At 52.3% G+C, this 26183-nt stretch overlaps 12 protein-coding genes across 12 annotated transcripts; 8 read left to right on the top strand and 4 right to left on the bottom strand.

The window, feature by feature from the left end:
• Positions 1-57: 57 nt before the first annotated feature.
• Positions 58-4128, bottom strand: CC84DRAFT_1162289 (DNA repair and recombination protein RAD26). The gene has a single exon (XM_018177955.1). The coding sequence runs from the start codon at positions 3951-3953 to the stop codon at positions 246-248; it is 3708 nt and encodes a 1235-aa protein (XP_018038686.1). The 5' UTR covers positions 3954-4128; the 3' UTR covers positions 58-245.
• Positions 4129-4316: 188 nt separating this feature from the next.
• On the bottom strand, positions 4317-6065 carry CC84DRAFT_1114689 (FAD dependent oxidoreductase). The gene is made up of 3 exons (XM_018175404.1): positions 5608-6065; positions 5127-5555; positions 4317-5079 (listed from the first exon to the last, which is right to left on the bottom strand). The coding sequence occupies exons 1-3, from the start codon at positions 5887-5889 to the stop codon at positions 4468-4470; spliced, it is 1323 nt and encodes a 440-aa protein (XP_018038685.1). The 5' UTR covers positions 5890-6065; the 3' UTR covers positions 4317-4467.
• A 571-nt stretch (positions 6066-6636) lies between these two features.
• Positions 6637-8522, top strand: CC84DRAFT_1140918 (MFS general substrate transporter). The gene is made up of 3 exons (XM_018176302.1): positions 6637-7123; positions 7174-7801; positions 7854-8522. Exons 1-3 carry the CDS (start codon positions 6877-6879, stop codon positions 8476-8478), a joined length of 1500 nt encoding a protein of 499 aa, XP_018038684.1. The 5' UTR covers positions 6637-6876; the 3' UTR covers positions 8479-8522.
• Positions 8523-9176: 654 nt separating this feature from the next.
• CC84DRAFT_1239486 (acetyl-CoA synthetase-like protein) lies at positions 9177-10677 on the top strand (the record flags this gene model as incomplete). Its single annotated transcript, XM_018183977.1, has 4 exons — positions 9177-9200; positions 9430-9486; positions 9519-9741; positions 9908-10677. The coding sequence occupies 4 exons, from the start codon at positions 9177-9179 to the stop codon at positions 10549-10551; spliced, it is 948 nt and encodes a 315-aa protein (XP_018038683.1). The 3' UTR covers positions 10552-10677.
• Positions 10678-11522: 845 nt separating this feature from the next.
• On the top strand, positions 11523-12643 carry CC84DRAFT_1257197 (NAD(P)-binding protein; the record flags this gene model as incomplete). The annotated part of the gene is made up of 4 exons (XM_018184709.1): positions 11523-11606; positions 11664-11946; positions 12004-12320; positions 12376-12643. The coding sequence occupies exons 1-4, from the start codon at positions 11527-11529 to the stop codon at positions 12641-12643; spliced, it is 948 nt and encodes a 315-aa protein (XP_018038682.1). The 5' UTR covers positions 11523-11526.
• A 1229-nt stretch (positions 12644-13872) lies between these two features.
• Positions 13873-16232, top strand: CC84DRAFT_1114683 (alpha-L-rhamnosidase). The gene is made up of 5 exons (XM_018175403.1): positions 13873-14542; positions 14591-14806; positions 14855-15054; positions 15113-15259; positions 15309-16232. Exons 1-5 carry the CDS (start codon positions 13990-13992, stop codon positions 16209-16211), a joined length of 2019 nt encoding a protein of 672 aa, XP_018038681.1. The 5' UTR covers positions 13873-13989; the 3' UTR covers positions 16212-16232.
• Positions 16233-16410: 178 nt separating this feature from the next.
• Positions 16411-17497, top strand: CC84DRAFT_1162284 (class I glutamine amidotransferase-like protein). The gene is made up of 2 exons (XM_018177954.1): positions 16411-17185; positions 17236-17497. Exons 1-2 carry the CDS (start codon positions 16615-16617, stop codon positions 17367-17369), a joined length of 705 nt encoding a protein of 234 aa, XP_018038680.1. The 5' UTR covers positions 16411-16614; the 3' UTR covers positions 17370-17497.
• A 1351-nt stretch (positions 17498-18848) lies between these two features.
• CC84DRAFT_1203722 (uncharacterized protein) lies at positions 18849-19664 on the top strand (the record flags this gene model as incomplete). The annotated part of the gene is made up of 3 exons (XM_018181847.1): positions 18849-19114; positions 19212-19481; positions 19547-19664. The coding sequence occupies 3 exons, from the start codon at positions 18849-18851 to the stop codon at positions 19662-19664; spliced, it is 654 nt and encodes a 217-aa protein (XP_018038679.1).
• Positions 19665-20289: 625 nt separating this feature from the next.
• CC84DRAFT_570654 (uncharacterized protein) lies at positions 20290-21572 on the top strand. The gene is made up of 3 exons (XM_018186722.1): positions 20290-20447; positions 20502-20743; positions 20793-21572. Exons 1-3 carry the CDS (start codon positions 20376-20378, stop codon positions 21400-21402), a joined length of 924 nt encoding a protein of 307 aa, XP_018038678.1. The 5' UTR covers positions 20290-20375; the 3' UTR covers positions 21403-21572.
• Positions 21573-22278: 706 nt separating this feature from the next.
• CC84DRAFT_1257193 (uncharacterized protein) lies at positions 22279-24410 on the bottom strand. Its single transcript, XM_018184708.1, has 2 exons — positions 22548-24410; positions 22279-22487 (listed from the first exon to the last, which is right to left on the bottom strand). The coding sequence occupies exons 1-2, from the start codon at positions 24256-24258 to the stop codon at positions 22366-22368; spliced, it is 1833 nt and encodes a 610-aa protein (XP_018038677.1). The 5' UTR covers positions 24259-24410; the 3' UTR covers positions 22279-22365.
• Positions 24411-24533: 123 nt separating this feature from the next.
• On the top strand, positions 24534-25517 carry CC84DRAFT_1257192 (uncharacterized protein). Its single transcript, XM_018184707.1, has 2 exons — positions 24534-24878; positions 24934-25517. The coding sequence occupies exons 1-2, from the start codon at positions 24674-24676 to the stop codon at positions 25491-25493; spliced, it is 765 nt and encodes a 254-aa protein (XP_018038676.1). The 5' UTR covers positions 24534-24673; the 3' UTR covers positions 25494-25517.
• Positions 25359-26081, bottom strand: CC84DRAFT_1162280 (dolichol phosphate mannosyltransferase-like protein subunit 3). Its single transcript, XM_018177953.1, has 3 exons — positions 25948-26081; positions 25826-25894; positions 25359-25775 (listed from the first exon to the last, which is right to left on the bottom strand). The coding sequence occupies exons 1-3, from the start codon at positions 25993-25995 to the stop codon at positions 25608-25610; spliced, it is 285 nt and encodes a 94-aa protein (XP_018038675.1). The 5' UTR covers positions 25996-26081; the 3' UTR covers positions 25359-25607.
• Positions 26082-26183: the final 102 nt, after the last annotated feature.

Here is a 26183-nt window from a genome sequence, read left to right as displayed (position 1 = left end):
AGCGCAAAGCAGTGGAGCTTGTTGATATCATTACCGGTTTGGAACTTTGCCAATGTTGTGGTAATCTGCTGTCAACGCGCGGAATGCGTGCGCACAATCTTGCCCTAGCAACAAAATCTAGGCAAGGATGCTGTGGTATCTCCCTCCCTTAACGCCGTGAAATGTCCATGATGATGCGCCATATGTCCCCACTTCCGGCATGCAATCGCATCTCTAATGGAATGAAAAGAGAAAGGAAAAAGAGTCTATCTTCTCCCAGCAGCGGCGCCCACGCCAGCGCCAGTATCTCTCCACTCATCCTTCAACTTCCACCTCCCCCTCCCACTCCCGCCGCCCTTCTCCATCGTCGCAATCACCCGCAGCATCTCTCTGAACTCCTCGCTCCGTCCCGGCACTGCCCGACAGTAGTGATCAAAATGGTCCACCAGCATCTTTGTCGGGACGACCCCGCCATGCGTGAGCATGAAGTCGCGGATCTTCTCCAGCATCTGGCGGCCGCGCAGGGACGTCGGCTGGGGCGTGTTTCCACGCGAGGAGCCGGGCGTCATTGTGCCGGCGGGCGTGATAGGGAGAGCGCGGCCCTGGCGGGCTGCGAGGTTGGACAGTACGGATGACGACGAGGGGCCTCCCGCAGCGCCCCCTCGTCCACCGCCGCGGCCGCCACGGGAGCTGTGCAGGTTGCCCCGGGTAGGTGGTGGGGGACGGCCGGCTTCGCCGTGCGTGCCTGTCCAGGTGGGCACGCCGATGGGTGTGTTGCGGGCCTCCTCCATGCTCTTTTTCAATTGCTCTGCGGCGACGGCGGCTTGACGCTTGGCTTCACGCTGGACGAAGGCGGGGTCGGCTTGGACCTTGCGCTTGCGGCCGGTGCCGGTAGTGCTCATGATTGTGTCGTGCTCGAGTACGGAATGGACGCCTGACTTTGAGAAGATGGACGACATGAGCCGCGAGTCGGACTTGGCTTCTTCACCGTCTTCTCTTGTCGTGTCTTCAGAGTCAGAGGGTGGAGCCTGGTACGCCTCTGCTGCTGCGACGCCTGCCATTGCTGCAAGCTCGGCTTGTCCAGTCGCATCGGAAGCGGGCTGTGTCGTTTGATTTGCTGTTTTGCCATTCTTATCAAATTGTACTTCTGAGCCACGGAACATGTTCCCAGTCTCGGTCTCACCATCAGCTTTGTCACTACCGAGCGTGAAGAGATCGTGTAAATCGCTCATCTGGAATGTCTGGCGCTGCTTTGGGTCTTTGAGAACCTTGTTGGTAAGAAATTGTTTGAAGATCTGACGGTGGTAGATCTTCTCCTCGATAGTACCAGCAGACATGAGACGATATATCTCAACCTCTCGCTTCTGGCCGAGGCGCCACGAGCGCTCGCGGGCCTGTATGTCTGTGGAAGGGTTCCAGTCGGGGTCGTAGATGATCACGCGATTAGCTCCTGTGAGATTAACGCCCAGGCCTCCAACCTTCGTGGTGAGGAGGAACACGTGCAGGTTCGGGTCGTTGTTGAACTCGTCCACCATATCCTGTCGCTTCGCGATGGGTGTCTCTCCGTCCATCCGTCGGTAATTGATCTCTGGTATGCGATCGAGGTACTTTTGGAGAATGTCAAGCATTATGCGATGCTGTGCGAAAAGGAGCGTCTTGTGTCCGCCCTTGACCCACAGAGATAGAAGCTCCTTCACGACCTGCATCTTCCCTGACTTATTCCCGGCGCCGTAGTCATAGGCAGCTTTTTTAGACAAGTTCTTGTGATCCACGAGATCGGGGTGATTGCATATTTTGCGCAGGATATCTATGCCAAAGAGCATTTGTCGTTTGCCGTTGGCTATGGACTTCATCTCATCTGAATTCAAGAAGCCCTCATATGCTTCTCGCTGCTGACGAGTCAACTTGCAGAACAGAACCTGCTCTTTCTTCTTTGGAAGATCTGCTGCCACATCAACTTTGAATCGTTGCAATAGATATGGGCTGACGGCTTCCTTCAATGTCTCTGCACATTGCATCGCGGTCTCAAACTCAAGGTTCGACGCATTCGCATAACCGCCGCGCTTGATAGGAAACTCAAACTGATTGCGAAAGTTGACCAGAGTACCGAGGCGCATAGGGAATACGAAGTCGAAGAGCGACCACAGCTCAGTGAGATTGTTCTGCATCGGGGTGCCTGAGAGGATGATGCGGCTCGAAGTGCGCAGTTCCTTGCAGTGAATTGTAACGTTGGCGTCAGGATTTCGGATCTTGTGCCCCTCGTCGAGGATAGCTGTTTCCCAATCCACGGGTACCAGAAACTCTGCGTAGGTTTGAAGTCCAGTGTAGGTCGTGACCAAGACATGTCCCTCACGCCTGACCTTCTCTACGATCTTCTTGGCGGCCTTGCCAGCACCTGTCAAGGTGTCATCATAGTCACCGTATGCTCGCAGCTCCATCTCACGCTCCATCGCCTCTTCACTGCGAGTGTTGAGCATGCCGGTTCCGGACGAATGGAGAATGGACACGCGCAGTGCCGGCCACCATCGATGGAACTCGTTCACCCATTGCTTCATCACAGTAGCCGGGCAAACCACAATGACCGGCTTGGTGAGCTTCTTCGAATAATGTAGACCAGCGACAAAAGATATAGCTTGGATGGTCTTACCCAGACCCATTTCATCGCCAACAATGCCGCCGACATTCTGCGAGTAAAGCTCCCACAACCATTGTACACCCGTCTTCTGGTAGTCGAACAGCGCGGGATAGATGTCGCCAGGAATCTTGAAATCACCGTCCAGCTCAGTATCAGCCTCAGTCGGGTGGGGCTTGTAGCACTCGTCCTCGTCCTCATCTTCTTGAAAGAGTTGACCACTCCGTTCTGCGGCCTGCTTCCGTGCCGCAGCACGTTTCTCGGACCACGCGCGTATTCGCTTTTGGTACACCTTCTCGTTACCGTCATCAACACCAGCCAGGTCATCCTGCTCATCCGCGAATTGTATGGTTTTGGTCTGCTTCTTCGCCCTCTTAGGGGCCGCCTTGCGCTTTCGTCCGTTTTCAGCCTCTGAGTATTCATCATCGTTCGTCAGGTCCTCTATGTCATCGTCGGTCTCTCCAAGAGCCGCCAGCTGACGATCGCTCATTCCCGGTGCAAATGCATCGTCGGATTCATCGCCAGGCGTTTCTGGGGCGCTGCTACCCTCCCGTGAGCTGACGGGTCCCGAAGCCGGGAATGTGCGTCGCTTCTTCCTCGGGCGCGGCGTGTCGGGAGGAGTACTTGCATTCGAAGTTGTATCCGCAATGTCGAATCCGGGTTTCATGAGGTTCTGGTGTGATTTCGGCCCCTTGCTCGCCTCCTCAACCATGTCGTCTACCTCTGCAACCTGCATCACTTCAGCAAGCGTACCTGACTCCTGCTTATCCTGCGCGATCTTGGAGAACGGCGTAATCTTGCCGGTCCGGATCAGAAACTCGCGCCGGCTCTCGTTCGGCAGAGGGCCATGGACTCCATCTAGAGCAGCCCCCTCGTCGCCCTCCACATTGTGTCTGTCGTTTATGCGCTTCTGTATCGCATCGAGCTCTTCGTCTATCCCGTCAATCTTCTTTTGGAACTCCTGAATCTCTGCACGTATCTTGGTCTTCTGCGACGGGAGCAGAGGCATTGCCAGCCTACTCCGCAGTTTTTGTATCGCCACCTGCGCTCGTTTGGCCTCGGTATCGACCTTCTCCATGCGCTTCTTGTCTCGCTCATCCGCCTGCTCTGTGAGCAGCTGCTCGGCCTGCCTACCGATGTCACGCTCCAAATCATCTTGGTCCCTAGTTCCAGTTGTAAGGAACTTCAACCGTGTCTCTTCATCGGCGTCTGAAGAAAGCTCGTCGGCAGGTGGCGCACCGTCGACTTCGGCATGTTCCGGCGCAGTCGTGTCTACGATCTCGACGGCAAAATTTTGTACTGCACTCGAGGTGGCAACCTCTGGAGAGGGTGAGGCAGACATTGCGACAGGAAGAGTGTTGGACAAGTAAGCGGTTCGCGACAACTGGTTGCGGCAGGCGAGCGGGAAGAGAATGTCTCGAGAAGTCGATTTCGTAGACTACGCCGCGGCGAGAGGAGCGAGACGGCGTGTGCGAAAGCGAACAAAGAAGCGCATGACGGGCGGGCCCGTTAAAGAAGGCTGCAGTGAATGTGAAGGTTGACTCTTTCGCTAGGGCGATTACATCATTGAACGCGGGATCACGTGGACACGCACGATTGCAGCTCGACGCGTCGTTGCACCCTACTCTATTACTTACATCGCGATGCATGCTACCAGAAACATGATGGTAATACAATCGTGAACAGATGACGTAGAGAGAGTATCAATTGCGCTGATGTATACTTTACGTGCTTTCCATGCGTTGTCTTAAACCCGGCAGTCACTACCTACAGGTACGCTACTGCACTTAGCCACCGGCCTCCTGCTGCCTTGGGTGACTTCAGTTCGCTTCTGCCTTCCCCCACATAACCTACATCTACAACTTCGGTTTTGGGGTATCGTGCTTCCACCCCGGCATATCCGCCAGGTCCTTCGCCGGCGCTGCCCGCCTCGACTTCAACGCATCTCCACCTGGACGCCATCTCCAAGCATTTGCGAGATCTTCCGCCAAGTCGCCCTCCACCAACTCTACAACATGCTTCCCAATGTTGGGTAGGAGTTTGAATGTGTGACCACTATCACCAGTGGCCATAATCAGGTTCTTCCATTTCGGATGTTCGCATATCAGCAATGCAGCATCCGCGGTATCTGTGCACCAACATAGTGATCGGTTGAACAATTTCTTGTTCTTGAACCGGGGGAGGAAGGTGTCGATGGCTCTCCGGATACTCTTCTCGGAAGCATCTGGATAGGTGTCTGTCGGATGTTTTGCATGAGACCTAGGAACGGAGATTTGTCTTGGAGCCTTTGCACCATAAGGCTGATGCTCCTTAAACCGGGTGAATCCAGGGAATTCATCGCAAACTTTGATCACACCGTACTCGTCTGGCTCGAAGAAGAAACCCACGTCCCCATTATACACAACCGGCGCATTCTTATATTCGGCCACCTCTTGAGGTGTCAGGCGCATGTGAGCATATACCCAAGCCTGCCCATGGGTTAGTATTGACTAGTTCATTTGCATGTGCAACTCACTTTCGATACACACTGGTCGTCAAGATCCACCAGTACGGAACTCCAGGCTCCCGCGGCGAGTACGACCTTGTCGGCGTAGTATTGCGTACCGTCAGCCGTTTCTACACCAATGCAAGTTGCACTGTCTTCCGCGAATAGTGGTTTTTTGAATGATCCAGCACCACCGAACCCGAAATTAACACCTTGCTCTTTCAGATACAAGCCGATGGCTCTGATGGCTTTGGCTGCTGCTAGCCAGCCTCCATCTTCACTGAAAATGGCTTTCCAGCCTTTGATCTTCTCACGCTCGAGTTGAGGAGCCTTTTCCAGGATTTGGTCTTCGGTCTCCAACCACTCGTTAGTCTTTTCGAGTCCTACGCCTGCATCGAGCAGTGTCTGATACTGCTTGCGCAAATCTCTGATGCCTTCCTCTGTATGTTCACAATCGAGCTGGCATCTAGTCAGCCCTAAAGATTGCATCTCACTTCAAATCTGCACATACACGGCCGGTATTGTGGAAGAAGGCCTTGAACAAATCGTCGTTCTTCCACATATCTCGCGCTTCCAGACTCAGTTGCACATCAACCTTGTTCCGTAGGCGGATGCCCATGATTTTGTTGAGATCATTTCCAGCTGATTGAGCAGATGGAATCTCGTATGTGTCGAGAACGGTGATGTTCGAAGGTGTGTATCCATACCGGAGCAAATGCAGTGCTGTTGACGATCCGATGGTACCTCCTCCTCCGACAATGATGAATTTGGTATCTACTCGTAAAATCGCCATTTCCCGAGGCCGCGATCGCGCTTGATGTTTCTAACGGCAAATGCGCTTGGGTCTGAGTCGCTCCGAGCGCTTAAGTATCGCGACCTGTCGAACACGCCACCTTCGAGCACGACAGTAATGACTTCTATTAGGGTAACCTTGGGCTATCGTACGATTGACTAATAGTTACATGCGCAAGGCATCGTCTATTCCTCCGGAATGGCATCGGAGCAGCAGCAGGCACTTGGGCCGATAGCGAGTTGCCCGACTGTTAAAATCTCCCACCACGGTTTAGCGCGACAGACGTCCAAAATACCATCACTCAGTTGATTTCCCTCAACTTGTTATCCCTGAACGAATCGTTATTCTAATATTGTGGGACTAGAGCATTACTCCCCGTCTAGATAAAAAGGAGTTCCACTCGAGATATTGCAGATTACACCGCTTCGTCGACCTTTGTCTTTGGCAGGCGTGCTCTAGTCTTTTTGGTCCGCGGAGCTACAAACGACTGAATCAGCACGCCGCTTCAGCGCCTACCTCCGAGGGTGCGGTTAGAATTGGCCGCGCACCGAAGGCTTTCACCCTGCCGTAAGCCAAGTCGCTAGCATCTGCAAGCTTTGACCAGAACTACTATTTTATCTTGGTGCGGTTAGACAGATGAGGAGCGAAAACATCCCGATCGGATGGTACAGGTATGGGGGCCCTCCCCACTACCGCACTCTTACCGCACGGAGCACAGCGTCGCTTGAGTCCATGCTCCACAGCCCATATCTACACAATCTGGGGAATCTTAGCTTCGGTGCTAGTCCAGGCCCGCAGATAAGTCGCTGCTCTGAGTGTGGCACGCGGAGAGCGAGGAAATGATAGGCGACGCTACAGCTTGGAGTGTATGCCTTCCGCCGCCGCATATAAAGAGTCGAGCAATGCACCACCTCGAAGGCTATAGAGCATTATCAGCTTTCCTTACATACTTAGTTGCGCTCGGCTCAGTAGTGAGACGTCTTCGACATGTCTAACTTCGATGCTGCTCCTCCGAATACCCATGCTGGTGGTAACAACAATGTCCTGCGAGCAAAGGGCAACGACCCGATGAACCCTGCGGCCCCTTCTCAATATGCCGACGAGAATGTCGACATGGTGGCTTATTCGAAGAATGTCCCCTTATGGAAGCGTGTATACCAGCACAGCTTGACTCAGATGATGCTACTCAGTGTTCAGGCGTTTTGTGGTCCAGCAATGACCGATGCTATTGCTGGTGCGTATGAAGCCAACGTGTGAAAGTCCTCATGAGCTGACTTGATGTAGGTCTCGGCGGAGGTGGACTTGCAACTCCCCAGACAAGCAACATTGCAACTGCAATCAACTACGCTCTTCTCGCCATTGTCTGTCTGCTTGGTGGTCCCATCGTGAACAAGCTCGGGACCAAATGGGCACTCGTTATCGGCGCCATGTCTTTTCCCATTCGAGGCTCTTCATATTATTGCAATAGCAAGTTCGGCAACCAGTGGTACCTGATCCTTGGTTCCTTCTTCACCGGCATTGGAACAGGGTGTTGGTATGTCGCTGAGTCGGGTTCTATCATGTCACTGGCTCCCTCAGGAGCACGTGGGAAGTACCTCGCTCTGTGGATCGTATCGCGGAACTTGGGCCAGCTCGTTGGAGGTGCGATCAACCTGGCGAAGAACCACCAGAAGGGCGCATCAGGAGGTGTGACACCGGATACATATATTGCGTTCCTGATCATTGAGTCGATGGCTTTGCCGTTTGCCTTTTTGATCTCACCTCTAGAGAACGTAGTCCGTTCTGACGGCACGAGGATCTTGGTTTCCGAGCGAATCGGTACGAAGCAGGAGTTCAAAAAGATCAAAGTCACGATGACCTCAAAACTCATTGTGCTTTCTGCGCTTTGGGCGTTTTGGTCTTTCTTCTACAGGTAAATTGCCCCGTCAATTTCTAACAAATACAACTCGACTAACAGAACACAGCGGCACCTGGTCAACCTATCTTGGAACGTATTTCTCCGTTCGCTCGCGCGCTCTCTCCTCGCTCGTCTCGCCCTTCTTCTGCATCGTCGGTTGCTTCGGTCTAGGTTTTATCCTCGACATGAAGAATTTTTCGCAACGTCGCCGCGCTCAAATTGGTCTTATCACCGTCGTCGTCCTCAACCTCGGCGTCTACATCTGGTCCGTCATCATGCAAACCCGGTTCAACGCTTCCTCTCCTGGCAAGATCGACTGGGATGAACCTCTTTACCCCATCGCGTTTCTGCCCTATTTCTTCGTCCAGACCACTGGTCCCCTATCCCAGTCGTACATGTACTGGCTTCTCAGCTCCTTTGCGACGGACGCACAGGCCAACGTGCGGAACGGTGCGGCGTTCAGATGTCTTGAGGCGGTGGGGCAGGCTGTCAGCTATGGGATGAACACGCAGATCAAGACGAGTCCGCTGATTGGATTCTGCGTTACCTTTGGATTAATGGCGCTTGCGTTCGCCCCAATGCTCATATTGGTGAACTCGGTACCTGATCGCATTCCGGCCGATGTAATCGCCGAGGAACAGGACAAGGTGTATACGAAGACTGAGAATATTGAGGCATCGAACGGTGCATAACGGGTGGCAGCAAAGCATAGCGGAATACATTGTGGAAGCGTAGCAAAAAGCGATTCGGTCCTCGCATCACCTACAGTTAGCTGAAAGTGCCAGTCGCTTAGTTCCAAGGTCCGCTTCTCTGCCCGTTCCAGCTTATCTCTGTGCATAGATCCGAACCCCCACCAAAAGCTCGAATGCGCGTTCAGCGGATGGGTGTGCCAAAAGATTACAACCTTAGAGTTATTTGCAACACTAGGGCTGAGTGAACCCTGGCGGTGAATTCTGCTCTATCTCAAACATCAGTCGAATTCCAAAACTCACCGGAACAGATTCGCCATGGGTCAGCACTTGGACTACACCACGGCTAACGCCCCGTCCTTGAGGCTTCACCGCCACAGAGTCATGGCCGTTACATTTTCTTGTCGGATGCTGAGACGAGGGGGCAGATGCTCTCAACGTCACTTTTCGACCTATTTCTGATAGAAATGTGTAGTCTTGTTTGCTGACTTTGGAACTGTTCGATTTCAGCACATTAGAAAGCAGGGACTGACGTTCTCGACGTGGGGCAGGATAATATGCCTCCCCGCAGATGGACCTACTTCCGTCGTATCTCAATCAAGCCTCTGCTAGCCCCAGCAACCTTTCCCAAAGCTTACTGATGCTTGTGCCTAATTAAATGAAATGCGATCTAGCCTACACCACTCTCTGTTTCTATCATGATGTCCATGCTCAAAAAACTTGTGGTACTACTCAGCGATAGCCGCTTCGAGTAAATGTGATGATACTTGTAAAGAAAATGCAACAAAACACGCACTTCTACGCCCGCTAGCTAGACGCCACCGGGACGATGCGTGCGCAGCCATTTTAAAAGCTGGTGCTGACTCTAGCTATGGAACCTGAGCTGTGGAGAGGCATAGAGCTTTTGCTTCCCCTGATTGACTCACCATGCCACTTGCAACTTATGCTCCTTAGCGGATCAACAATGACCTTAAGAAAGGCACCGTACTTGTCACTGCGATCGAGAAGAAGGTGAGGTGGTCACCTAATGAAACGTATTCAAGATATATCCTACGCCAAATTGGGAAGTCGACGGATACAAAAGCCTCACTTATGGACAGTATGGCGATTCTATCGAAAAGGTAGCCCACTGGCTAGACACTCAGCTGAGCAAGGCGACCGCGACCGACACGGTGGCCTATCTGGGTCCCAACGATCTGCGAAATGCCATTCTGTGGCCCGCTGTGGTTAAGACAGGGAGGAAGCTCATGATACCAGACGGAAGGGGTACGTAAGCCCGGGGTACAGGTTCTAGGTGCTAGGCGCAAGCAACATCTGAATCTTTTCAGATATGACTTACACTCTAGCTAAGTTTAAATCTCTTACCTCCATTCCCTAATCTTCTGCCCTGTCATAAGATGTACCTATCACTGACTTGTACTCCCAACCTTAGTCACAGACGAGGGTCTGAAGACATTGCTGAGAGATACGAAGGCCAAAGTATGGATTTCGACGGAAGACGACGTAAAGGGCCCGCTTGATTCTCTTTCTGAAGGCCTCACGAACATTGCCCTACCGCCTATGGACTGGTGCCTTTGCGCCTCCTGGCACGAGCACTATCCTTATGAGAAGACATGGGACGAAGCGAAATGGGATGAGATCTTGATCATCCACACTTCGGGAACAACCGGGCTTCAGAAGCCGATTTATCATACCAACGGCTGGCACGTGTGCTCCAAGGCACGGGAGTTGCCCAAAATTCACTTTCCGCGTGGAACTGTACACGATGCGTGGCTTGGCAAGAGCGTGGTTTTATCTTGTCCACCTCAATGGTTGGGAGGATTGGTTCACTACGTCAATTTCCTAGTCTACGCGAGTACAGTCGCCGTTATCCCTCCAGCAGACCACGCAGCATTTTCTCCGGATGTGTTCAAGAAGCTTATACGCATGGACACAGCGGACGGGATCAAATGTCCGCCACATTCCATACATCAGTTGTATGCTGAAGCAGAGACACAACAGCTGATGAAGGACTTCCAGTTCATCGTATATTTGGGCGCCGCGCTAGTTAAGCAGATGATCCAGGTGTCTCCGTGAGACTTCCCACTTGAAGCTCTGTAGTCATCGTAGAGTTGAATTTTGGGAGGGTGCGAACCTGGCACGATCGTGTGCATTGACTGACGGCGTGCATTGAGTGCACAGGCACGGTACCGGTACGTTAGCTGGAAAAAGAATGAGAGGCGGACGAATGTATGGCTCAACACGCACTGATCTAGACGCGCTGGGCTCGAGTTATCATCACCACACAGCAGCGCGCCAACGCCAACGCGGCGAACGCTATCCTTCAACAGGATTGGTGGCTGCGTTAACTCCGCTGTTCCAGCTCGGCACAGGTCGAGATTGCAGTCCATGGTCGTGGCATCCGCTGCACTAGGCGCCAAAATCTTGTTTATCCTTTTCGGGAAAATTCGTTCACATAAACTACTGCTTGCCGAGAAAAGCAAAACAAGAGGAAGGTTACGGGGCAGCGACGCAGTACACAGATGGCCCGAACAGTGGAAGCGCATAGACTGAAAAAGGATGACGTTGATGTGAAGGACGGTTGCGCGTGGACTCGCGGATATTCGGAGCACAACATAATGCACGCAGCTATGAACGCGCCGGGCCCGTCTGAGATAGGTTGATCTAACTGTGGCAGCGAGGCTGCTGGTGAAATGGGGTGGAGCACTGCGCTGCCTTGTCAAGCAACTCACGGATGCACGCCATCAACCGACTTGTTGCAAGCGAATTTGCTACACATGATTCCCTTTGTACAGTAGCTACAAAACGAGAAGTACATCTACAAGAATCTGAATTACAACACTTGTGTCCCAAATTCAGCGTTCCCCCACAACCGGGACGTGAGGGTCTGGATCTTCGTCGGAGCCATGTCCGAAGTTGGTCCGCCGCGCTCGATCCGGACGCCGTGGTACGAACGTAATGCAGACGAACTAAAGGAGACAGGCGTATAAGAGAGGCTGCGAGACTGTTCTCATGCTGGGTGTACATCTGGCATTCCAGAAGACGACAAATATGGCTCCAGCATGGGATCCAAGCTTACTGCCAGACCTGACAGGCAAGATTTTCGTTGTCACAGGAGGCAATACAGGAATGTACGTACACGAACACGTGCAAGACCTTTTGCAAACTAATCTGATTTGAGTTTGTAGCGGGTACATCACCATCCAGCATTTGTTGAGCCGAAACGCCAGAGTCTGGCTGGGAGCTAGAGATGCAACGAAAGCACAGGCAGCAATCCGCAGCCTTCGAGAAACGAATCCGAAAGGTGAAGTAGAGCACTTGCTCCTCGATCACATGGACTTGGCCAGCGTAGCACGCGCTGCGGAGCAGGTCTTGGAACGTGAGAAGAGCCTGAACGGTATCATAAATAACGCTGGCATCATGGCTACACCTTACGCTCTGAGCAAGGACGGATACGAGGCTCAATGGCAGGTAAGTCGACATGTGTCACATAGATCTAAGATCTTCAGCTGACTTGAAGCACCATAGACAAACTACATATCGCATTGGCTGCTTACATACAAGCTACTCCCGCTGCTCCAGGCAACGGCCAAACGACAGGGTGCCGGGAGTGCTCGAGTTGTTTGTGTCACCTCGGTGGGCCATAAATTCTACAGGCAGAAGAAAATCGATTATGGGGCAATAAATTCTCAAGATAGTACCCCGTACCAGCGATATGGCCTTTCCAAGCTGGGAAACATCTTGCATGCAAAGCAGATCGCGGCAACGTATGGCCCATCCTCCGCGCTGGGCGAGACTGGCGGCGAGGTATGGGCCGCCACCTGCCACCCTGGCAATTACGACACGTACGTCTCTAGGTCCTCTTTAGACAGGCGGCGGTATCTAACTTATATCTCGCAGCCAACTAACCCAGGGAGGTGGTACACTGGTTACAATAGCTAAACCGCTCCTGAAGCTCTTCGGTATCATTGATACCAACATGGACAACGGCAGCCATTCATCGCTCTTCATTGGAGCTAGCCAAGAGTTCAAGAGGGAGATGTGTGGAGAGTACTTTGTGCCTATTGCAAAGTTAGCGCGTCCAAGCGCTATCGCACAGGACGCAAACGAAGCTACCCAGCTATGGTCGTGGACAGAGAAGGAGCTACGATCTCGCAGCTTAATCTAGGAGACTACTGCTATTCTGCATTAATATACATAAGAGAAGTAGTTTATTTTCTTACCTCTCTCCGACATATGCTGCACTAGTAAAGTGGATCCAACCGAAGTGAGACTCACCGTACCGCAGCACCAACCAAGTTTCTTGCGCGCTGCACCTAGTAGAGGTCTTTGCAGCTCAGAGGAGTCTCGACAGACTTCCACCTTGTGTCTGCCAGTCCAATACAAGTAGGTGTCAATGGTCAAGCAAACTTCTATCTCCTCTCACACCGTCTCCACCTTCCCCCTGCCTCGGAGTACAGCAAGATTCTGTACGAAACTGCTCAAGATGTTGTCCTGATTTCTGACGTATACAACCAGTGGTCGTGGCTCGTTCACAAATTGAGCCTAATGCTGCACATGGCACATATCTGGATTGCGCAGAATAGTCCTCAATCTGGTCTCAACATAGTCCCGATACCATTTGCCGAACCTTATGATAACGGAAACATCGTCGTCAAAGCACTCGAAGGCTAAGGAGATCTTGTTGTATGCGGATAAGTGAATGATGGCTTCAGACTCCGCAGTTTGTTGCTGGGCTTAAGCACAAATTTACTTGCATCCGTCCACTACAAGGCCAAAAGCACCGGAAAAAGTCTCTACGGATTTGAATCCATGGACGATATCCTGGAACACGGAGAGAGGGAGTCCCATGAAGGAGTTCAAAATCAAGACAAGCCAGAGCTGGCTTGTTCTGGCGGATGTTGCAGATGCGGTTATCATATGCTCGGAGCTCGGAGAAGCAATAGCTCCTGCATAAAGTTGCTGTCGTAGCAATGCACAGTGGAACACGGTTCCTTGCGGACGCACCTTGCAGCTCATCTCTCTTGTCTTGATCGATTCAGAAGTCGTGCAGGAAGGCAATCGTTCTCGCTGGACGAGCCCAAACAAGTCCCGCTGTCTCACCGGAAGATACACTGGAGGGGTTCTGGCGATCCCTTCGAAGTTTGCCACCACGAGAGCCAAAGCCGCAACGCCCTCCCGCCATCCTCCCACATTTCTCTCCACATGCCGAGCCGCCAGATCCCGCAGTGCGCTATGCCGTAACTTTGGCGATTTATGCACGATCTTGGAATGTACAGCCCCGGATCCAATCGATGATGACGATGTTCCTGGACTAAGAACCACGATCCCCGCAATTTCCCCGCAGTCGCACCCGCGATTCGTGAAAAACGTCACTTCGGTATGATCTCGTCCGAAATCAAGATGTTTGAAACCTAGGTAGAAATCGGAGGAGCACGGAAACATGGTGACAAAGTGTTCTGCTTGGACGCCCACGATATTTCGATCGAATTGCCCTTCCGGTGCTCCTCAAGCATGAAGTCTCTTCTCAGCGCCTCAGTTTTGAGCTTGATCTCTTCTGCATCCGCAATACCGTATGCAGAGTACATCCTCGCGCCAGATTCCCGAGCGCTCCATCCGGCCTCCGTGCACAGCTCGAATGGCTCGGTCAGTAACGCTGAGAGCCTCACATCCTCACCCGGAAGCGCCGTTTTCGAGGATGATGCTGCTACGGCGTACGACTTTGGGAAGAACATTGCTGGCGTAGTTTCCTTGACCGTCGGATCTGTGTCAGACTCTGACCAGTACATCGGTGTGACTTTTTCGGAATCGTCCCTCTGGGTCTCCAACAAATCGTCGGACGCTACTGCAGATGCTGGGAAGGATGAGACATTGTGGTTCCAAGTCACGGCACCAGGCAGATACACTGCACCCCGCGAGAAGGAACGAGGAGGATTTCGGTACATGACAGTGGTACACAACAGTACAGGAAAGGTCGAAATTACCTCTGCAGAAGTCTATTTCACCCCGATGCCGCACTGGGAAGACGATGCGCTGCGTAATTACACTGGCTATTTCCACTGCGATGGTAAGGCTTTTAGATAGTAACAACCAAGGATGCAGCTGACAATTTTAGATGAACTTCTGAATCGCGTTTGGTATGCCGGCGCATATACTAACCAGATGTGCACAATCGACCCTCACCATGGCAATGCGTTGGTTCATCTGGGCACGATCAACAGTTCGGTATCCGACGCGACCAACGTAACTTGGTATTACAACTATACAATCACAAACGGGAGCTCTGCATTGACTGATGGAGCGAAGAGAGACAGACTTGTATGGGCCGGAGGTAGACTCTCTCGTATCTTGTGGAAGTGAACCTACTGACGCCATGTAGATATGGCTATTGCTGTTCCAGGTGTCGTGGCTTCGACAAACGATGTCGTCTCCATTGAGAATTCCCTCAACTCGTTGTTCGCAGTCCAGAACAGGACCACCGGTCAGCTTCCGTATGCTGGGCGTCCGTTTTTCTCTGTGCTATCCTTTACATACCACCTGTATACTTTGATCGGTGTGACCGATCACTACCTTTATACCGTATGTCTCAGATTTAGTTCACAGTGTTGATATGATAGAATTGGCTGACAGACCGTAGGGTAATCTTGACTACGCATCATCACTCTGGTCGGAATGGAAGCTCGCACTGAACTTCTCTCTGAGTTTTATCGACGACAGTGGCTTGATGAATGTCACATCGCCATCCGACTGGCTGCGCTTTGGCATGGGTGGGCACAATATCGAGGTGTGTTGGTCTAACAGTGGATTGTAGTTGACATTCTAAGAGGCTACAGGCAAACTCTATCCTTTACTATACCATCAACCAAGGTATCTCACTCGCGGAGGCACTAAACGACACTGAGCCTGTGGCATTCTGGCAGTCAACAGCCGAGAAGATCAAATCTGCTGCCAATGAGCGTCTTTGGAACAGTAACGCCGGCATGTACATCGATAACGAGACCACAACACTCATGCCCCAAGACGGCAACTCTTGGGCCGTGGTCTCGAACCTTACGCTCAATTCCTCCCAGATTAAGTCTATCAGCAGCAACCTTGCAGACCGGTGGACCCCATACGGAGCACCTGCGCCGGAGGCTGCCGACGCTATCTCACCATTCATCTCTGGGTTTGAGCTGCAAACTCATTTCCTCGCTGAGAACACCACTGCTGCACTCGGCTTGATGAGGCTTCAGTGGGGTTTCATGCTTAACGATCCCAGAATGACGAACTCGACCTTCATCGAAGGGTATTCTACGACTGGTGAGCTTCACTATGCTCCGTATTTAAATGATGCGCGCATCTCACACGCCCATGGATGGGCGACTGGACCGACGTCCTCGCTCACGTTCTACGTGGCTGGAATCCAACTGCTGGGTGCTGGAGGAAAGACATGGCGCATCGCTCCTTCCCTTGGCGATCTTACCTTCGCAGACGCTGGCTTCAGTACTGGCGTGGGCTTCTTCTCTGCCAAGACTCAAGTGGCCAACGGAGGCTTCCAGATCGATTTCGAGACTCCCGAAGGTACAAGCGGTGAAGTGAGGATGCCGAAAGCGTCGTGTGCAGGACGTGCCTTATTGAAAGCGTCCAGTGGGAAATATGCGGCTCTCGAGATTGAGGTTACGCACGCGAATACCGGACCGATATCTGTAGCGGATGTGCCTGGAGGCAAGTGGGAGGTTACATTCAGTTGTACATAGAGAAGCTTTCATCACTGCGATTGATAGAAATGGGAAGTAAATATGCATATCTAAGGAAGAAGTTATTATTGGTTTTTGAGTAAGTACTGGCCTGCAAGAGAGGTCGGCACGGGGTCAATTTTCCATCCGATCCGGCTCGGCTCACTGATGAGACGTTTCCACTCGGAGGGCGAGCTACGTTCCCGAAGACAATTGGTACAAGCAAGCACGTTTGTCAAATGCATCGGATGGCCGAATATTTGTCATTACCTACGCAATGCCCAATCGTGATCGGAGCGGATGTACACTCAGCTATGCTTGCCGCGGAAGTTCCGCCAGTATATAAAAGCTCCTGGATCAATATGGATTTGATATCAATTACTTGAAAAGAGAGACTCTCAACTCCTGGTACTCAGACCATACGATGACGACCTCCATTCCTAACGCCAAATCCAAGCCTCTTCGTATCGGAGTTCTGTACGAGGAAGTTCAGCTAACCGACCTCGCGGGTCTGGACATACTTGGAAATATGTCTTCTCGAATAGTTAACATGGTTACCAACCTCATTCCTGCCATGGAGAAGCTCAAGCCCTATGCCCGAGACATGGAGTTTCTCTACATATCCTCCTCACTAGAGCCAGCCTGGGCGACACCGGACATGTTCATTCGACCCACACACACATACGAAAGCGCCCCGCGCGACTTGGACATCATTCTCATCGGGGGGCCAGATCCCCAGAAGGTCCCCGAAGCCAGTCTGACGTTTCTGAGGGAGGCGAGCAAGCAGACGAAGGCGATATTAACGACGTGTACGGGCGGCATGTGGCTTGCAAAGAGCGGGGTCTTGGACGGCAAGAAGGCAACTACAAACAGGATATTGCTAGAACCGGCGAGACATGTTTTCCCCAACGTGGAGTGGCAGGACGAGCGGTGGGTAACTGTGGATGGTCACTTTGAGGGCGCGCAGCTGTGGACAGCTGGGGGTGCCAAGTGCGGTAAGTCAACCCGAAGTGGTATGTCTAGTTTGGACCTAATCTGAGCGCAGGAATCGACATGGTGATTGAGTATGCCTTGCAGAACTTCCATGAACAGCTGGTGGCGTCATCGTGTGGAAGCCTGGAGTTTGAGATTGAAGGACGGAGCAAGAGTTACAAGGGCCCTTTCGTTCCTGTCGTGTAGAGGGTTTCTTAGTGATAGAGAGGGTGTTTGTCAATCATCTAGGACTGAGGCTTTCGAGCTGTTGGCAGGAAAGAAAATCGGCCGCAGCCCTCTAAATGCTCTGCAGTTCACTGTGGCAAGAAAACAACTACATTCTATCAAGAAAGCTCACTGCTCACGTATGTCGCTTCCCTTTGCCCCGGCTTTGCTCTACACCCCAGTGCGCGGGGATTCTCTTTTCACTTGTACCGCGAGGAGCTCCGCCGTTCGGTAGCGCAGGATAACCCTCCAGTACGGCTTCTTCCACAGGCACTTGTGCCCTCGCACGGTTGCGCTCAAGCATCTGTTCCATTTCCACTTCGTAAGGCCTCACCACGCCTATCGTCCAAGGCCTGTTGCTCCTAACGATATATTGAGTCTGAGCCGGAGCTGGGATCTGTGACTCTGCAGAAACCCCAACGATCCTGTCCAAGAGAGCTTCGATCGACAGTTTGCTTCCGCTCGGCAGATCGCGCCTTCAGCTCTTCCACACGTAATTTTTATGCGCTGAGATCATGGGCGACCGGCGTGATTGTGCTCCAGGCCCACCGCTATCTGGTATTGTTGCCTTTACACAGAGATTGTGAATTGTTCTCTATGATTATTGTGACCCCTCCATACGCGACTCGGGCAGTGGTATGGCTACGAGCCATCCCCAAGCAACTATGCTGGCATCAAGCCTATTAGCCTATGACATCCTCTGAGCGTCGCGCCGTAAATCCTTAAAATGTTGCACGATATTCCTTGGACCTTTGTAAAGAAAGCTTGCTTTGCGCCCAGGATCTCCGCATCGGGTGACGGTGTGCCGGTCACGGGCAGTATCTAAGCCAACCTTCCAAAGTGTTCCATTACATATCACAACCGAGTCCGAAGGATTCGATTTCAAAGGACCTGACTCTTTGGTATTCAAATCTTTGCATATCGTACTGAACCATGGCCTTCCCGATTCCTCCCGCTTTGCAGAGAAGCGTTGATGCGACCAAGGTCGAACACATTCAACTTGGCACATCTGGATTGCGTGCTTCGTATCCAATTCTTGGAGGAATGACCCTTAGGTTCAAGGCGTGGGAGAAATGGGTACATTGCAGAAGCCCCTCAAGCTATCCAAATCGACTATAGCCAACGGTTTGTTGACTCCTTCATTCAATTTCTGGGCTCTTCAAGAAGAGAGATCTCTGGCCATCCTGAAGACTGCATATGATAAGCACCTGGGACACGGCCCAAGGCCTACTCCAATGAGAAGAGCGAAGCCGCCATGGGCAAAGCTCTGAAGCATTTTGCAATTCCAAGGGAGAAGGTAATCTCGACGAAGAAGCTGCGGGCTTATATGGCGAGGATGACGGCATCAATGAGTTCGCTTTTGGGTCTCGAATGGGACAGCCTGTGGACTACGTCAACCACGGAGGTACGTGCATGCATGCAATTACTCTGAATGTATAAGAACTCTATCCTTGCGGCACGATGGCTGACAAGTCGTCAATCTCAGATCTCTCACTGGATTCAATCTTCAACGCCGTCGAAAAGAGTCTCGCCCGTCTCGGAACTCCCTACATCGATGTTCTCCAAATCCACCTCGTCGATACTACCGTACCCCTCAAGAAGATCATGAAACCTCTCCATGACCTCGTCCAAGCTGGAAAATATCGCTATCTAGGCGCTTCCTCGATGTGGACGTACCAATTGCACAGCTGCAGCTTGATGCGGAAAAAATTGGATGGACGAAGTTTGTAAGTATGCAGGACCTCTACAATTTGACCTATCGGGAAGAAGAGCGCGATGTGAACAGGTTCTCCAAAGAGACGCGGTAGGAATTATTCCTTGGAGCTCGATGAACGGGGAGCAGCTGGCGAGGCCATTTGGTAAGGATGACAGCATTAGGGCCACGACGCCGCACCCAATGACCTCGGCTCTGACGGACGCGGAGAAGGAAATCATCAATCGGGCAGAGAGGTTCTCTGGTGACAGCACCTGGTCTATGAGTGTGCTGTCGTTAGCCAGTCTGAAGGCCAAGGGTGCTGTCCCTATTGTTGGATTCGACTCGGTGTCAACGGTTGGCGAAGCTGCCGGATTACGAGGAGAATCCTACGGAGATCAGTACGATATGACGACCTGCGCTTTTTCTCTCAGTGTAATGATCATCAGAACTGTTGGGATAGCAGGCATTCGAACTGTGAATGTGCTCCTTATCCGAAATTTTCTGGGGATGTGTTGCGGAAAGAGCGGTGTCTTTCGGAGTTCGACGGAACTGTAATCGACAGGGATCCTAACACCACTTGATTCAATTGAAAGAAGCCCCAGTGTGGGTGATGCCGTATTAAAAAGTTCCGGCAAGGGATACTGCTGAATCAATGTTGAAGATCGAGAATCGGGTGTCTTCGATCTAGTGAATTTAATAAATTTAATAAGTACTCGAACTGTCTCCAACTATCAGAAAAATTCTTCCAAAAACTGACAGACCATATTTAAAATCACCGCCAGTCCGGTATTTCGCCCACCAGTGTCGTTACGAGTGACGTGGAAGTTAAAAGTTCGAAAGCACTTTCAGAGGCTCGACCACAAATCACATGATTCATGCGCCACATTTCCTTCACAGTAAGTTATGTCAGCCCTCGAACGCGCGCCTCATCATGATAAACGCGCTCCCAGCCTTCGCAGAATGTTTGGTTCCACTCTCCCGCACTCCCGCACTGCTCACCACTCGGCAGTGTTCAAAGTCCAGCACTCCAGCTCCCATCGCTGACACGTCGACATCACGCTGCTTGGATGGTAACGTCAAATCAACTTTGATCGAGTCTGAAAAAATATGGGGCTCGTAAACTGGGTCTTTGGCAATAATCAAAGGCTCTAGAGCAAGCATCGTCTACCACGACTCCCGGAGACAAGCTTAACGACGAAGTCAAGGCGTGTAGTCAAGACGCTACTCCTGGTGCGAGCACTCCTAGCTGTGATTTCCATTTTACCGTCGAAGATATCGAAAGCGGAGACGAAATGTCGGACGCTGACGAAGATCCTGAAGATAAACGTCTGGACACTGAGACTCAATCCTCGAACAACGTGCAGGCAAGTGCTTCGCCGCGACAACTGGTTGTCAAGTGCAGTCTAATCGTGTCGTAGATCAAACCCTCCGATTCCATGAAATCCGCTACAAGCTCGCGGTCCTCTACAGCCGAGCTTTTTGGAGGTGACGATACTGACTTCCTGGACGATTTCTTTACGGAGGATTCTGTTCCATTGAAGTTCCAGCGGCCCACCCAGGCTCTACCAGAAAACAACAAGGATAATGCAAGCCCAGAAAGCACGGAGACAGGCACCGACGATGACGTGGGCGAAGAAGACGAGGATTCTGACGGCTACATGTAAGCACACCTCCAACCAAGCACTTTGGACCCACTAACCTGCCGACAGAGCATTGCCACCTACCTCTGGCCCCGAAGACGCCCCCGAACAGTCCACCTTGCCAGAATCTAGAGATCCTGGAGAAGATGACCATATCGACTCCCCGACCGATGAAGACCAGAACGATGCGGACAAGGACGAGAAAGAAGAGTACACGCAAAGAGGTGCCGCGTCAGAGCAAAAAGCTTTCACGGAAGAACAGGTTGCTATCGTCGAGGCATCCAGCGCCAATGCTGAGCCTGAGCCTTCGCGCCAGCATGTTTTCCGCTTGAACTCTGTCGATTCACATGAGGATGAGGGTGAATCCACAGTGCTGCTACCTATCGAACAAAAGATGTGCAAGATCTTCAGGAACGTCTATCCCGCTCTCCCAAGCCACGAAATTCCTGGCAACATGCACATCATTGACTGGAAGACACTTATGGGACCGGATCACACGGGACCAGACCCCGACGATGAGGAGGAATTTCTCTTGCACTTCGTCAAGCCGCGCTTATGCGATGCGGTGGCGACAATCCTGTTCGAATCAGTCCCCTCCGCACTCGACGCTTGGCTCGACCGGTCCAAGAAGGTCGTGGAGTGGTGGCACAGCCCGCACTATCTTCTTCGTGGGGCATGAGGACTGTTTTCCGGCGCGACGGAAACAATGTCATCGTAGGAACCTTCACTGACCTTGGCTTCTCAGTCTGCTGGTCGCACTATATCCAGGTTGAAATCAATGATGACGGACAGGGGACCGAGAGATATGCTTTCCAGGGTGGACAATTCCAGAAGAAGCCCGGAGAGAACGAGCCTGGCGCTTCTTCGCAAAAGATCCGTGGTGACATTGACTGGGAGTCGTTCGAAATTGGTGAAGCCAAGTACTACGACTACGACGAGCTGTCGGATCCAGTCGAGGCATTGTGGCACGGCCGGGTGCTAGCGTGTACGATACTTAGAATGATCCTGAACAATTATAATCAGTATCGCGGCGGTAATACTGTTGAGCTGGTTGTGGACGGGGAATTAACGTCAATAGAGCAGCGGGGTATTAGGCGGGTGCCTAGAATCAACGGCATCGAGAACGACCGGATTGAGGAAGTGATTTCGTCTTCTGGATTGTTTGCTCCGTTCGAAGAAAGCATTTTATCTTCGGAGTTGTAGTCCGAGGAGATGAACGAAGTTAACCTTGAAGCGATGACATGTTAATTTACATGATTAGTAGTGCTATCCTAGCGGCACGCCTTCAAACATTGGAATGCAGCTTTAGCTGTAGGATTGCGGTTGCTATAGTTTTCGAGTGAGTGGTATCGAGTAGCACAGGCTTAAACAAGACGAGTGGCAAGTGTTTTTCTTCAAGCGTGGTGATTGGAAGGGAAGGTGCTGCCCTGCCCCCCTCCTGACGGCTATTTGATTTTAGCTCGACCATCACTTTGTATTGCAGGCGAGTTTTGGACTCATGGGAAAGCATGATGATCCACACACATAGACTTAGCATTGTGTGATACACACATTCGTTCCTTATCTAAACACCGCTCCTTCGCTTCCCAGGGTATCATACGGCACATCAAATAACTGTGCTATCGCTAAAACGACGAGAAATTTATTCAGAAAACAGCAAAGCAGCCATCGTCTTCGTTGCTGCGAACACGCCTTTGCTCTGCAGAATGGAATCAAAGATTTCCGGTATCTTCTTAAAACTATCATTGCTATCCACCTCGCGCCCTGTGTGACATGTTAGCATTGCTATCCTTTTTCTCGGTTTTCATTACTAGATGCACTTACAGACGCGCGGCACGGCAGAGACAACACCCACCTCAGACTCGGCCTCACCTGTCCAATCAAAGCGAATCCTCCAGTTGATTTTGAGTGATACATGTCTGTCCTCTAGCACCAGGGTGTCGCGGCCAAGATTCCGGCTCAGATCTTGTCGCGAGAGAATGCGACTTTGTTTGCCTCTACTTCGGACGTCGATGTTTTCAGTGTCATCGCTTGTTCGTCCAGGTATGAGGTGCCTAAAGGCGATTTCACAACGATGCCAGAATTCCGCACGCTTCTTTATAACTTCCCAGTACGAGCCAACCGCCCAGCAGGCGTTGCCAAGGTCTTTTTCTTTCGCTCTCACCCTCATAAAGGCCCCTAGCTCGCGCTCGGCCCAGTGAGGGAGTTGGAGAAGATTCAAGTCGACTATTGCATTGCTAAGTGTGTCGATCGTTATAGAGATAGACGCTGTGAGAAGACTCTGCGGGCCGGTGATATCAATCAGGTGCCTTTGGTGGACCCGGCTCGAGATGAGAGGATTCTGCCCGCGCGAAACGTTCAGTTTCGTGGTAAATTCGAACGAAGTAAACATCTGTAGATAGGAAAGCGGGTCTTCAAGCTCCAGTGGTTGATGGGACGCAACGGGGTTGTCAGGCTGTGGGTTGGGTGGAGCGATCCGTTGAGTGGCGAAAGGCAGGAAAGAACATAGCATCGAGGACAGAGCTGGAGGTTGACCCTCGTCCTCTTCTGCTCCGCTTTTTACGAGCTCATTGATGAATTTAACCAGCGCCTCTCGTTCTTCTGGCGGGCCCACGTACGATGCCGGTTGTGCTTGTGATCTTCCTATCTCCTCCGCACATTTTGAGACCAGTTCTTCTAGGAGCCTCAGCTCCTTCTCTAAACGAGCCTTCTCGCGCTTCTTCTCTTCGAGTTCAGGATCAGGTGGCTGTGGCTTATCTTGCCGTGTTTGCTGAGCTAGTCCTTCAACGTTTCGCACCTGCCCGTCCATTGGCACATCTATTCCGTCCTGATGCACAGCAGGTGTTTTTCTTGGGGTGCGCGACATTCTCGAGGGATCTTTTAGGCGCGGCGGCAGCTTATTGGGCGAGGAAAAGAGACCGGGACGCGGTGTGTACCCTTCTTCGGCGCCTCTATGGGATGGTGTCGCAGGCAATGCTGCTTCCTCCTCTAATGTCTCGCCGGCTAAGCGCTCTTTTCTCGAGCGTGTTTTTTGTGCGCGGGACGTGGTTTGTGATACGGGGTTCCGTACATGAGGCGATTGTGCTCCGGCGACGGCTCCGTTTGCATCCTCCTCCGCTGTTATTGGCGCCATATCCCCCTGCTCGCCCAAGATGAAGGCGCGTGCCTGCTTCCCACGCGCAAGTATATCTGCGCGGCCGTTGAGTGCTGTCGCATCGGATGAGGAAGGTCGCTGGAGAAGATCGGGGTACCCGCGCGAAAGACTGGCTTTGGTGGGCGATGCAAATGAAGGCCTTCGCGGGGGTCTGCGCGGTGGCTCTTTCAGAGGACTCGAGGATCTAGCAGGCGTGCCCTTCGTGGGTGAGATAGAAAACCGTCGAGGGGGAGCCTTCAGTGGACTTGTTTGTCGGTCTTCGGCGTTGAAAAAGGAGCGCGACGATATAGAAGGTCTGCGCGGCGGCTGCTTCAGCGGACTGGTCAGTCGGTCTCCTCCGGGCGAGGCTGTCTTCCTTCTCTTCCTGGCTGGCTCAGTCATTGTCTTCTACTCGGACGCAACAAGCCGTATGCGGTCGGAAACGCGTGATATAGGGTTGCGCACGCGTCGCTTTGTAGCAATTGATATATCAATACATTGGATGCCAGTATTTACATGCGTTGGGGGAGGTCGTTGCGCGTAGTGAAGTCGAGTTGGCGCGCGTCGCGTGGTGTCTGTTGCGGGCCAGCTGCTTGGTTGGCCTGCGGGGGTAAACTAGCCGAGCGACAGCAGAAGGCCCCTAGGATGACTTCATAGCCGAGCTCCATGCATTCGTCATCCGGCCTGTCGCGAACTTTTCGTACACTTTCGCAACGTACGAAAGCGCGCTGCTTCAACCCAACAGTGTGGCCGCATACATGAAGGCACATAGACGGCGCTGTTGTTGAAGCGATTGGGCAAATTCTTATACCCTAACATGGAGCAGCTTGGGCGATCCGCCAGACCTCTAGCATTGTACCGCAGCCTCTGCGCGTCTTGCTGTCCTACGACACCCAGGAAATCGCTGCAGTTAGGTTCGGAGAGACCAGGGCTCCAGAACAGTGACCGGATACAGCGACGCTTCAAGGGCTACATTGCGCCGCCTGGCCATCAGGCATACCCTATTGAGGGCTATTATGCAGGTGCGTGGCAAGAGCTCCTGACGAAAGCACTCCAACAACTAATACCTATCACTAGAAATCCTCAAGAAGCCTGTATCTAAAAGCTCCCCCGCACCACGTACCGCCACCTCGCCGCCTCCGCCCGCATGGGAATGGCTCCCCAAGACGGGCGAAGAAGAGACCCTTACAAGAGCAAGCAAATTCTTCGGTTCGGTGGCAGGACCAGAAGAAAGGAGGAAAGAAATAGACGCCGCCTCACACGAGATTGCCGGTGTCATCGTCCCGCCCAAGCCCGAAGAACCAGACAATTGCTGCATGTCTGGCTGCGTGAACTGCGTATGGGACATGTACAGAGACGAGATGGAAGAATGGGCGGCGAAGAGTACCGAAGCTCGTGCCAGAATGCAAGCTCAACGAGAACGTGGACAAGGGAGTGGAAGCATAATAGCGGGCAAGGACACGCCCACACACATCGCAACGAGCATGGACGATGACGGCGGGGGCAGCGAAACGAATTGGGTTGCGCCAGCAAGCCAGGATGCCTTGTTCGACAATATACCCGTAGGCATACGAGAGTTCATGCGGACGGAGAAGAAGCTGAAGGAGAGACAAAAGGGGCGTGCAGCAGCAGCATAGCGTGAATTACCCAATACCCATGATATCAACCATTTCAAATGCATTGCCTATAGCTCCCCGTTGTACGCCGATTGTTATGCCCCTCTTGTCCCAGCGCAGACGCCGGTGTTTGGTTTAGTCGGAGCCAACGTCCACGCCTTTTGCGCTGAGCTCGGCGCGTGCTTCCGCTATCTGCGACATCAATTCCTTGTGCGCCTCGGGGACATCGTTGAAGGTGAAGACTCCCCAGCCGAGCTTGAAGAGGAGGTATGCGCCGAACGATACGAGGGCCCAGAAAGGGAGCTGCAATGTAATCAGCTAGCGCACAATGATTGACATGAAGCGATGTTTACCACAGGGACGACCTCGCTCTGGATCTTTTCCGGGAAAGACACAATCTCCAGGAAAACCGCCAGGTAGAGCTATACGAATCAGAAGCATGCCCTACAATTGCAGCGTCAGAGCAATCACATACAGAGGTGAAGAGGAGGGCGATGGAGATGGTCTGCTGAGCGCGCGTCATATCTGCGGTAGAGAGTATGCGATTCTGGTTCTGGCCGAAAGTCGTGGGATGCAACAACACTGAGCACTCCTGGTGTTGTGTAGTCGTCGCTGCCACATTTCAGAAGACGGCGCCAAGGCCAGCTCCACAGGCCCCTGTTTTGGCACGTGAGCTAAGCGAAGCCCTGGAGCTTCCCCAATTGATCAGCA

Source organism: Paraphaeosphaeria sporulosa (genome assembly GCF_001642045.1).
Source record: "Paraphaeosphaeria sporulosa strain AP3s5-JAC2a unplaced genomic scaffold CC84scaffold_3, whole genome shotgun sequence".
NCBI classification, from domain to species: Eukaryota; Fungi; Ascomycota; class Dothideomycetes; order Pleosporales; family Didymosphaeriaceae; genus Paraphaeosphaeria; species Paraphaeosphaeria sporulosa.
This window is presented reverse-complemented; position numbering and strand designations above follow the sequence as displayed.